Source organism: Colossoma macropomum, unplaced genomic scaffold (assembly GCF_904425465.1).
Source record: "Colossoma macropomum unplaced genomic scaffold, Colossoma_macropomum, whole genome shotgun sequence".
Lineage (NCBI taxonomy): Eukaryota > Metazoa > Chordata > Actinopteri > Characiformes > Serrasalmidae > Colossoma > Colossoma macropomum.
In genome coordinates, this window is record NW_023494798.1 from 16,017,763 (window position 1) to 16,030,392 (window position 12,630).

At 40.8% G+C, this 12,630-nt stretch overlaps 1 protein-coding gene across 2 annotated transcripts in view; it reads right to left on the reverse strand.

Moving 5' to 3' along the window:
- Nucleotides 1-969: 969 nt before the first annotated feature.
- itpr2 (inositol 1,4,5-trisphosphate receptor, type 2) overlaps nt 970-12,630 on the reverse strand; it is a 95,270-nt gene continuing 83,609 nt past the window's right edge. For both annotated transcript variants that reach the window (XM_036585082.1, XM_036585081.1), the window contains 2 exons: nt 6,770-6,931; nt 970-3,615 (listed from right to left, as the gene is read on the reverse strand). In XM_036585082.1, the coding sequence (XP_036440975.1) occupies nt 3,532-3,615; nt 6,770-6,931 (246 nt within the window). In that variant the 3' untranslated portion in view covers nt 970-3,531. The remainder of the gene's footprint in view (nt 3,616-6,769; nt 6,932-12,630) is intronic.

Here is a 12,630-nt window from a genome sequence, read left to right on the forward strand (position 1 = left end):
TGTGAAAGTTCACAGCTGTGGAAAATAACTAAAGTCAGCTCAAATAATTGTGACAGGCTAACTATGCTAACATTAGCTTGATTACATGAAAAATAAAACACTACATTGGACCTATCCTAACAGTGTAACTGACCTTGACATTAACTCAATGTAATTATTGATAACATATTGGAGGGAGGAGCATGGGTAGACATTTCCAGGACGAACTGAGTGCTTGGACCCCTCCACTTCCTAGGGGCATTCCAGAAAGCCGGACAAGTTTGTGAACTGCCCTATAGCAATGTCCCATACCTCTCCTCCTATTAAACAGACTTAACTTTCAGCTTAAGTTATCTGTTTAAGTGAGAAATCCTGCTCTGTGAAATTCCCCCAGGCCCCCTCTGGGACAGAAGAGTGTCCCGCCAGAACATTGGACAGCTTTCCTCGACCTTCCCTGATTGGATAAGCAGTAGGCCTTCACCGCTTTCTGCTGCCATTTATCAGATTAGGCAGGAACGCTGAGTCAAATGAAAAAAAAAAAAGTGGCTCATGTTTTCCGCTGTGTTTTTAGGGAAGAGGGCCGCAGGGGTGTTCCGCCGCCGCTCAGAAACACACTCATGTGACGGCCCTGATCTGCTCCGCATCCTTCCAGCATGACACAAGACGTCACATGCAGGCTTATCACATGCAGGAGAGAGGGTGCATTTAGATTAATGTGTGTTTATGCTGCTTGTTTTTCACTGATGTTTTCTCTTCGCTCCTGCTGTTACTGAGAGCGCCTATCTGATTAAGGCAGGGTCTAATCTGACCTGAGCATTTTGAAGAACTATGTTTCAGCTTTGACTGTTTACGGAATGGAAAAAAAAATCAGTATTAACATATGGATTTGGAATTCAAAGCAATAGAGTGTGAAAGTGGATCAAGATGCATCATCTACTGTTACTTTTGTAGTGCAGATGTGCAAATATAAGTGGGTCATTGACAAATCAGGCAAAATTTCTTATTAAAAGGGATATGATCTGCATTTTGTATTCTTGAAAATCAAATGTACTGAAATTTGTTCAATCAAAATACTGAAATTTGTTTCATAGCATTTCTAATGTTATGAAATCATTTTTAAACAGCATCATCAATTTTACCACTCAGAAAACGTCAGGTGGCACAACCAGACATCAATAGAAAATAGTATAATTTAAAGTTATCTTTGACTAAAAATATGTATAAACTAGTCATTGTCTTTCAACAAGCTTGTATATAAATTCTTTCTAATAAATAAACTTTTTTAATAATAATAACACATGTCCACGGTCATCCTGAGGTCAAACCATCTGACTTGGTAAACTGAACCAGCCTATTCATGACTCAAAAATGACATTTGTTCAATACTTGTGAAATGGCTACTGACCTTGGCCTTGCACCATAAAGGTCACTTGAAATCTTTATGGTGCAATACCCAGCCTATTCGGTCTTAAAAGCATGCCAGAATAAAAGTTCTTTGTTGCTGGTTGTGCTGTATGACATCTGAGTTATCAGAATCTATGATAAGTACATTGAAAGCTGTCCTTTTGTCAACATTATGATCTCGAAGATTTTAAATATAAAACCATGTCAAACTATTTCAAATTGTAAATGAATAAATGACTGTAATAGTTTACTTAATCTGTGTATATGGTGGTCGCTCCACCTGACTTTAAGAGCCTAATGAAATTAGACACAAAAAACATGTATGACCTAAGTACGCATGGTCTGTATGACAGTTTGAATACAACTTCAGTTCCTGACCCTATTCACACAGCTAGCCAGTGTACGCTTGAGTCCAGTGTTGCCACCCACTGTCTTCTCCTTCCAGATGGAGCCTTCTAGAAAAGCTAGACTTTCTCCTGCTTAAATGACAGCTGTTGGTGCTACTAGCTCAGTCAGGGGCTAAATTTAACTGGTGTCACAGAGACAGCACGAGCAGCCACGGGCCTCACGTACCAGTCTGCCATTTCTGGAAGCATGCCAGGCCCCCTACCCACACACAACACGTACCATGCATTACTAACCCCAAACACATGATTTCAGGAAGCAGACTTTTCAGGGCTCTGTGAGTGTGGAATATTGTACATGTTTTCCAAAGTGGACAGGTTAAATACATGAAGCAACTTCATTCTTTCTCTGCTGATTTGGAAAGAGTTTCGAACAAATCACTCGACAGGGAGGCAATTCTGGTCATTTGGCTTCTCCTGGACAAAACACGTGATAATAACAATAAACATTCTGCAATCCTCACAGGCCACTTCATAACCCCGGCAGATATGATGGCTAACAGCAGGTTTACGTTTACTGATGTTAATCATTTACCACTGCCTTGAGAGAGGCGGAACTCGTGTCTATAAATACTCAGAGGGGGTAAATGTCACATGGTCAAGTGTGGGTTATTTTGTAGGTGACTTAACACACAACTGTGTTTTTTGGCAGGTGCACCATGGAATTCAAGTCACATGACAGTCATGCACATTCATACATATTTATTACAGTATTCTGACCACATAAAATACACCCTCCTTTAAGAAGATAACAAAAGTCTTTTCTTCTGACGTACATATAACTCTCATTGCTGGCATGAGTCATTTGTGCAAATTCACCCAAAAAAAAGAAAGAAAAAGAATTAAGGTGACTTCTAATCTCTTTTCACATGATCTATTAGTAGGTTTTCCCCTGGAAAGCACATTCAGATTTGACAGTAGGATAAAAGTTGTTCCTGTGAACTGATTGATTTGCAGAAATCAATATTTAGTTACACAAGCAGGGTCTTTCAACAATGCCTGCGAGTTTCATCCACAACAGTATAATGTACCAATCTAGCATTCGCTCTTCAGCTGAGTACATTCACCTAGTCATCATTCATAAACAAATATAGGTTTGCTCTATTCTTTTTTGTACAAAGTTTTTACAAAGGTACGTCTGGTGCAGTGATTTGCATGGCAGGCACAGTATAAGTTTTCAAAAAGACAAAGCTGTAAAAACGTACAAAAACGACTGAAACCAAATGAGTGCCGACGGCAGCGCTTTGCTGGCTTCGACTGGGACATGAGATGAGGTGTTTTTTTTCCAGTTCTACAGTCTCTTTCTGTCTAAAGGACATGAAGGACACTTTAGTCAGCAGTTCTAATAAGTTTAAGACTATGCTCTAAGGCACTTCGGAAGCAACTCCAGCTACATACTGAAGTTCACCTTGAGTTACATTACTGCGCCAGTTACTGTCAAAAGGTAAGACTGCAATAAAACAGAATGACAATTAAAACATGACTAACACTTTATAGTTAAAATTTCACAGACACCACTTCCATAAGAGATCTGCTCTACAGTGGAATCTCAGTGGACATAACAATGCCTTTCCGCTCGACTGACACACTTCTTCACGCGTGGAGAAGGTGAAGGTCAGAAGTGAACAGTGATCAGGTTATGGAGGAAGCTGAGATGAGATGGCAGTGTGATGAGATGAGAGTAGTGCTGCTAACGGTGTGAACGTCCATGTGTGCGTGTGTGTGATGTTCTTGTGTCCTGCTCTCAGTGTGCTGGGGGCATATGATGGTTTGCTTGTGGCGGACCCAGGAAGCCCATCCTCTGCTTGTTTTTCCTCTGCTCCGTCATCTACACGTGCACACAGATACACACACACACACACAGAGAGAAAGAAAGAGGCCATTCCATCAATCTGCTCAGCCCTCAGAGGCAAGCTCAGTGCAGTAGAAATATAGAATATAGGGCAAGGATTTCTTTTAGATTTTCAGGCCTTTGAAGTCTGAAAACATGACTCTTGCAGGAATGGAATACATTTTAAAATGTCCTTCATTACAGGAGAGGTAAGTTATGATAAAATACTGATTCCAAGAGAACAGACTACACACAGCTCTTATCCCAGCACCCATAAAGATCAATCTGTACGCAAGAACACTTGGCTGGAAAGATGTTTGCAAAAAAAGCAATAAAAATAAAGTTTGGAACACCAAGAATAAGTACTACACAAGATGAACATACTACAGTAGATGAAACCAATTCCAGTACAAGCTGTGTACGACTATGCTGAAATACAGCCTTGTAAGCCAGACTGTGTAGGTTCTGAGAACCACTGACTTTGACAGGAAGAGGCCATTTGACTGTTATACAAAAAATGGGATAAAGTGAATGTTTCCTAGTTCAAGCTCTGAATTTTGCTTATAAAACAACTGTTCGTTTCCCATCAGACTTATAAAACCAGAAGCATGGACAGTGGATAGTGTGAAGTGAGATTCTGAGACCTGTGGTGATTTTAGTGCACAGTTTACATTAGACGGTCTGTGTACCTCTGTGGGCACTTTTGTGGGAAACTCGGACACTTCAAACTGCAGCATCTGCCACTAGCTTCAGCCCCTATTAGCAAACTAGCTACTAACACTACTGGAACACCATGATAATGACGATTAGACAACTAATTTTCCAAATGACTAGTGAACTTGTTGAAATGAATAGTTGTGTGCAAACCCTTGTGCAAACATGACATGACAAATGGACCAATATACATTTTGAAAGGCAAATGCTTCTAGTTTTTTTTGTTGTTGTAGTTTTTGTGACAGGCTTTGGTAACACAATATTGTATCTCAGAAACAGCAACTTTACAAGAAAAGGAAAAAGGGGTTTTTATATGTTAATGCAACAAGATTGTATTCCAAGTCTCTTGGAATCATTTTCGATTCACTGGTTTATCATGAAATAAAAGACCAGCTCGTATTTTAAAATGGTGTAAAAAATAAGTGAACAAAAATATCACTAATCTGATTAGCTGTTTTAAAACTCACCAGCCATCTATTTACCCTAAAAAATAAGAGGAAGCTAGCATTAGCAGCTAGTATCTTTGGACTTTAACCTGTCTTATGCTAACTGCACTTCATATAAGAATGACAGTCTGAATTTGTTTATGACTAAAAACAATGAAAGCTAGAACATGACCATGTTATGAAAACCTTGTTACGGGTTCAGAGATGCAAAGGTTTCATGCACTATGTATACAACTGCAGATCATTTTCTGTCAGTGAAGTCAGGTAGCTTGTAGGTTTGCCTAAATATTCATTAAACATGCATGGGGGATCTGCGAGCCATCAGTAAACACTGCAGAATTGTGCAGTGCTGGAATGTACAGTACGTGCATGGACAGAGTTCATACTCTGCTGGGCAATTTCGCTGTCCTGCCTGCTCTGGCTCAGCTGTAATTCAGCAGGGCTGGAGCAGAGAGGTGAGGAGGGTCTGTTTAATTAGGCCTGGCCGCTGAGACAGAAATCGCTTTAATAAGTTACTTAACATCTAGAATGGCCAGGGGAATTACAGTCAGGCCTCAGCGCGTGACCACCAGGAATCAAAAGGGCTGCTGGCAGAACTCAACATACAGCCCATCCCCTACTTACTGGGCATGACTGCCTAACTTGATGGATGGGCTCCACCATAAAGTCAATATCTGTATGTATGCTTTTCAAAGTTGTTCAAAGAATTAGCGGCAACCAGCGGGGCCTAATATATCGGCAGCTGATAGATTATTTACTGATAAATGGAAAATCGAATTATCAGAAGTCCTGGTCTTTGCCTAGATATTGATTAGCGAACTTTAGTCTTACCCCGAGGTACTTTTTAGACATCAAATGCTTCCTCCTGGCGCACCTCACATGTAGGTCAAATTTGTGCAGCCTTTTTCAAATGGTAGATTCACACACTTTCACATCAACAGTCACAAGAGCCACCTGCAGATCCGGTGACTAAATTTTGGGCTTCTTAGTGGCTTCTTATCATCTTATGGTCTGCTTATGTATGGTCAGGTTATATTTGCTGGGGCGGCCTGGCCTGGTACAAGTTGGCAGTGGTTTTAAATCTTCTGCATTTGAAGATGATCTTGCCAGATTCATAAACATCTACAACTTTTTTTCTGAAGGCCTCAGAGAGCTCTTCTGATCTAGTCATAATAATACAGCACACTCCTATAACAAAGAGCAAACCAGACCAGATATTCTCGGGTGCACCTTATTTCAAATTGATACGTTTTAAGTAGTGATATATAGGGTAGGATATATGTACTTACATTTTCCACATAAGAAAATTGCATTACTGTTTATTTCTATTACATAAAGTATGTCAAATATGTTAATTCTAAGTGTCACTTGTTAAATTATATCACCTTTAACTATCAACACTGTTCAAATGAAGACTTGATATCTGTATTTCCGAATTTGTTGAAGAGTCTAGATTTTTCATAAGGTGCGCTTACTTCTTCAAGCTAAAGTATTGTTTATTCTCGCTGGAGCTGGCAACAACAAAGACCAGAAATTCCATTTCGGTGCACCTTAACAACAACTGTCATGTAGAATGATAATTCCATAAACAGAAGTAGAGGCAGATTCACGGTTCTGCTTTGCCACAGTTTTCATAACATCACCCCATTTAAAACCAGGCCCACTTCTCCCTGCTGGGGGTCATACTAACAAGGCCAGTGTTGTTTGTGAGGGATCACATGCAGGGCAGGCAGGTGACTAAGGAGACGGGACGTGTCTCCAGAAAGCTAGAGTGCCGCAGGGCTCTGGGATGCTCCATCAGCGATGCAGTCAAACAGCAGGGCCTCCCAGGTAGAAGGATATTCTACTGTGAGAGTGATCTATACTTCTCTATGCTCTTTCGTGTGCATTACAAACCTGTTCTACTGAGTGCTGAGGCCTATTGCTCTAGGAGAATAGAGCGTGAGTGGGAGAACTGCAGACTGCAGAGTGATGGTGAACGTGTGCATTACCTGCTCTTTGAGTTCAGCTAGCTGGGCAGAGAGCTGTGATACAAGCGTGACTGTGGTGTCGAGCTTCTCCTGCAGCGAGCGCATTTCATTCTGCTCACTCTCACCCTCACTGCTCACCAGAGACATGGCCCGCATCCGAGGAAACCAGTCCAAATTCTTCTCCTGAGAGAGAGAGAGAAAGAGAGAGAGAGAGAGAGAGAGAGAGAGAGAGAGAGAGAGAGAGTGAAAGAGCGAAAGAGAGAGAGACAGAGAGAGAGAGAGAGAGAGAGAGAGAGAGACACACACAAAGTTAAATATTAAGCAGAAAAAGTGGTAGACTTGCTGCTATTACTAAGCTACAGCACAAAGCTAGCACATGTCTGAACCATCTAAAATGACAGTTTAACACCTTAAACATATTATTCAGTTGAGTTGTTAATCTTAATGCTTATGAATTACTTAGAAACTACTATGTAAAGTATGCCTTTCTAAGAGGAATGAAAGTTCAGACTCAACAAAAGGCCTCTGGAGTATAACGCCAGGCCTCCACAGCAGGTTTTTTAAAATCCAAACTGAGGTTGTAAATGTGACACAGTGACAGATTCCACTGATATTATGTCTGCGTTATGTGTGCATTTAACAGCTTAAAAGCATAAGAAAAGATATAAAGACATATCAGTAAAGATAAAGTGATTTTATCCCTGCATTTAGCTTGTCTCCCATTGCTTAACTGTCTTTCTCGTATGATGTGAACATTGTGTTTCATATGAGAGATTCAGCGTTCCTTCATAATACAGGATGCTAAGTTGTAAATATTCTAAATCGAGGCAGCCACAACTGGACTAGATAGGAGGAGTTAAGACTGGATTAAACACACCCCACATCACAGGAAAATCTGGACATATAATCATTTAATGCCAGCCTGAAACTGGGATACCTTTTGGGATTGTCCAGAGTTGCAAAGGGGCCTCAAAATCAGCCTGATTATCCAGTAGTGTGGGCCAGGCTTAAGGGGAGAAATTACCTAATAATTAACCACAGGACCAGGAACTACAAATGAAAAGATGCCTGACGTCATTTTCCTTTTAAGATAATAGTGTCGCAGTCTGTCTTTGTGCACGGGCTTACATGCCATGAATAAATGTTTACTTTTATTTGTACAAACGTTAATGTGACCATCTATTGTACATGTGAGTATGCGTGCATGTGCGTAGAGGGTGGACGGACAGTGTGATAAGAAGCAGGTAACACCGAGATGGCTGAGCCACTCATCAGATGCAGTTATGTAAGGTGCTTTTCACAGCCAGGCTGATGTGAGCACTGCAAAGGTGCTGCGAGTTCCAGGATGTGGCCATCTTCAGAAGCGGGAACAGAGAGTCTCTCGCTTATGCAATCACACACACACACACATGCACACATACGCACAAGCATATACACCCCATTCACACCTTTTGTCACTAAACAAAGCAAATTTTTACACTCTCACACAAACACACACACACACACACACACACAAAGGAGCTACTAACATCATGATGCTCTTCTTCGTATCATTATCTGGTCTGTTTTCAGATTTCCATGCCACAACCCCCGTGACACAAGTGGAACACTGAGGCACAGGGCTTCCTCTCTCAAGCCCAGCATCTCAACTGCACTGCCACAGACCTGCTTTCTTTTCCAGCTTTCAGTGTCCAATAAATGGAACATTTACATTAGACGTTTACATGAAAATTGCCCTTCATTAGTTTCAAGCCATGGTGCATTATGGGATCTGAAGTCCACATTAGAGGCATTGAGCGAGGAGGCCTCGAGGGCTGGGTTAAACAGGGACAGGCGAACAGAACGCAGACTGTGACCGCTGATGCTAATGAATCGGCCCATTCTGCAGCCCTCACACCCTCAAGATGCCCGAGGACTTGAGGGGGTGGGGATGGGGGGACAAGAAAGGCAAACATCAAAAACAACAGGCTTCTTTCTGCCGGCTCATGAAGGAAAACACAGAGACAGACAGTCAACACAGCTCACCCCAGCATCGTTTAAAATCAAGTCAGTTCTGATTAATTAATTTTACGTGGAATGCAGCTGTGGTGGTTTTGGGGGTGAACTGCACAAAAGGCTGATATGAGAAATCTAGGAATTAGGGTGACAGGCTTTCTGGGAAAAGCTGTCATGTACGGCAACGAGAAGAAATTAGCGATGTCAAATTTTTTAACAAGGTCAGCAGTACATTATGAAGATATTAGCCTGTTTTCCAAGTGATCAGATGGGTCAAGAATGATGAGATACATAACGATTTACAGTTTAGACTGTAGTTTATAGGGATATCTCAACATGACCTGAAAGGTCAGTATTAGAACTGATCTACAAATTCCAATTCTGATTCTTTCATAAGCCTATTTTACCCAAATACACTCTATTTACCACAGCAGACAAAATAAGGTTCAGCAGTTTTAAGTGAGTAACACTATGCACACACCAAAAATACAGTTTTACTGCAGCATTTTAAAAATAATATTAAAAATATATAACTTAAAATATTACAAATAAAGTAAGCAACTGAAGCAACCTGAACTTTTTCTAGCTGCATTTACACTGAAATGTCTGCATTTACAACGCATTTATGATGAAAATACAGTTGCAGAAGTTTGGGCACCCCGGCTAAATCACAAAATTTGTTGATTTTTAAGTGGATCTTAAAAAATAGCATTTTGCAAATATTAATGCACAGTTACATTAAATTTAATTAACTTTAAAAACCCTGTCAGCTAAATGTTCCTACAGGTCCATGCTGCTATGGGAGTTTTGCTTTGCCTTCTTGCAGCATACGAGTCATTCTATCGGAGAGTTTTCTTGGACTGCCGATTGGACAGTTCCACAGTTCCCCTTAACTGCCATTTCTTAAAGCTATTTTGGATAGCAGAAAATGCAAGCTGGAAGTGCTCTCATATCTTTTTATGGCCTTTTTCTGCTTTCTAGGCAACTGGCTTTATTTTCAGATCCTCAGCCAGCTGCTTAGAGAAACCTGTGGTTATTGAAGTAGCTTGAAGAGGTTTGAAGAGTTAGAGAATTTATTCCGCACTAGAACTATCATTAGCAGACAATTCCTAATGACCATTCTTTACCTGCCTAACCAGTCCTCCTGAGTCAAATAAAGCCAAACATCTTAAGTTCTGAGAATTTACAAATGGAAGGATATCAATTTTTGCAAATGCCACTATGAGCATTTTTTTTAAGTTAATAAAATGTAAGCTAACAGTGTATTAATATGCTGCAGAGGTTGTTAACTTCTTTTCACTTAAAAATCAATAAAATATGTAATTCAGCTAGGGGTGCCCAAACTTTTGCATACAACAAATAACAGATTAGTATCGGCCAATACTCAAAGCAAAGGACTTAAATTGGGATCAGGGTAAAATATTCTGGAATAGGATATGCCTAATTGTTTAGTATGCGGAGCAGTACCTCTGCGGGATTGTCTGGATTTTATCAGGAAGCTCAGATGGATGGTGCTATGCTGCTGAGAGGAGACTGCTGCACAGACTACAATGGGAGTATGAGGGACTGGAAGTCTTCATTAACTTTCACTCCCTTCCACTACTGCAGTAAGCTTAGGCTCTGGGGAGCAGCAGAGGTATTGCGGAAATCCCGCTGAACACACACACACACACACACACACACACACACACACACACACACTTGTGTGCACATGGGAAGTAGCTGATAGTAGTTTTAATACATCTTTGAACTGTGAAACATCTGAAATAGCCCTTTAATAGCAAGACTGAAGATTTAAGCTACTCCCAGAGAGCCGCTAAAAGAGACACCATGCAGTCTCGCTAGCATCTTAACTCAAAAGGGACATGAGGCCCCACTCTGCATGCAGGAAATTTGTTTAGTACTGAATAATTCCAGAGCCAGCCACTAACTCTAGGCCAGCCACTAACTCTACTAATACTGCATTAGTATTTGGGCATCTTTCAACCCCAAACTATTTGGAGGCTTTTTCAGTCAAAACAACAAAGTTGTGTGCTGAGTGCAGCTTGCTTAACAAATCCTCTTACCACCACATCATTTGTTCTGAGACCTACCCCTGATGCTGTGGTGAGTGTGATGAGTGGTGCTAAGACATGCACTGTAGGCCTGGGTGGTATCAAAAAATAATAACCACGATATTTTCTAGCTATAAAACTGAGATTATCGATTATATCAACCACTCTCTCTCTTATCTGCACACTTCTTAAATGTGAACTCCAATTTCCCAACATATTTACAAGCTGTTTAATGGTTAATTTGTCCTCTTTTATTATCTCAGTATTTTTCCCAAAAAAGTGATTATTGCACTTTATACTTCTCCATCGGGATACTTGTCCACCATCAACGATGTCCGATTACATCGCCCTACTGCCCAAGCCTAGTGCACAGTGTTTAAGTATATTGCCAACAGCGTGTTCGTCAGTAGATCGATTTCATTTGGCTCCACTGTCTGAGGATACTGTCAGCTCGTATGAGGGCCCACACATAAATTAGTTAAACTAATACTAGTTTCATAGCTGCTTCAAAATTATTTATAGAACTCCGCAAGTGACACAGAACGCCTTGCGTTTTGCCCATGTTAACAGGTTAGCGTGTTCACACAGCGTGTGCGAGTAGAGTGACAGTGCATCCCGGCAGCACAGAAGCCGCGGCACATCTTGAGGACAATTGTCAAGTCTTTTTTTTCGTAGGGATACGTAAATGCAACGTGCTGTATATTAAGCAAAGTAAAGCGAGTGATTTGACTCTTTATCCATTTGGAAAGGGGTGACTGTAGAACTTGGTTGCAAATGGCAAGAATAATTGGTATAAGCCCACTGTATGTGTGAACACGTGCCTCCTTAAGATTAACAATAGGGCTGTATAATATGGATGCAGTATTGCTGTATACTGCAACTGTATTATTTGCAATACATTAAAGATACTTTTGTGAGTCATTAATGTAACGTGTATTGCTCTGCATTACTTTGACCAAAATAATCTACTACTGTTGGATTATGTGAGGAACCTCCATCCATCCATCATCTAAACCGCTTATCCTTCTGGGTCGCGGTGGGGTGCTGGAGCCTATCCCAGCTGTCATTGGGCGGAAGGCAGGATACACCCTGGACAGGTCGCCAGTCCATCGCAGGGCAAGGAGGAACTTGATTCATCAAAACGTCCACTGTTGAACTGTGATTGACTATGCTGACAGCACAGAAGAAGTTAGGTTTGAGGTCTCATATACATATAGCACACTGTCCCAGTCCCACACGAGGGAAATCAGGGCTTGTTTCCCTGTTCAGGCAGAAACGCCAGTGATATAACAATGAAACCACTTGGTCAAAACTCCTTACACTACACTACTTGTGTCTGTAAATTGCTCTAGATAGGAGCGTCTACTAAATAAAAAATGTTTAGAGACGCATATGTGTATTTAGCATAAAGTAATCCCCAGGCTACTGACACCTCCTGTTTCATCTCTGGACAGTGAAAATATACGAAAAAACCCTCAAAAAGACATGGTGTCCAGACAAATTATTTCAAACAATTTGTTTAGTTACCCTTTTGACACTACTATATGTGTATATGTGCAGTGATCTACACATTACTAGAGAAGTTAGCTTAGTTTGCTGAGGTATATTAGCCAGTAAACATTAGCCAGGGATCAGAGTGCTCTGCAGTGTAATGATCGTGTTAATTAGTACTATTTTGTTTTGACGCCTTATGCTAAGTAAAAGTTAATGTTAGTAGTATCACTTACCAAACTGATAAACATTGTTTAATTTTAGCATTACACACCAACACCTTTTAGCGGCTTTTCGCGTCAAACAGTACCATCTACAGAAAGCAGGAAAATGGTGGGGCGC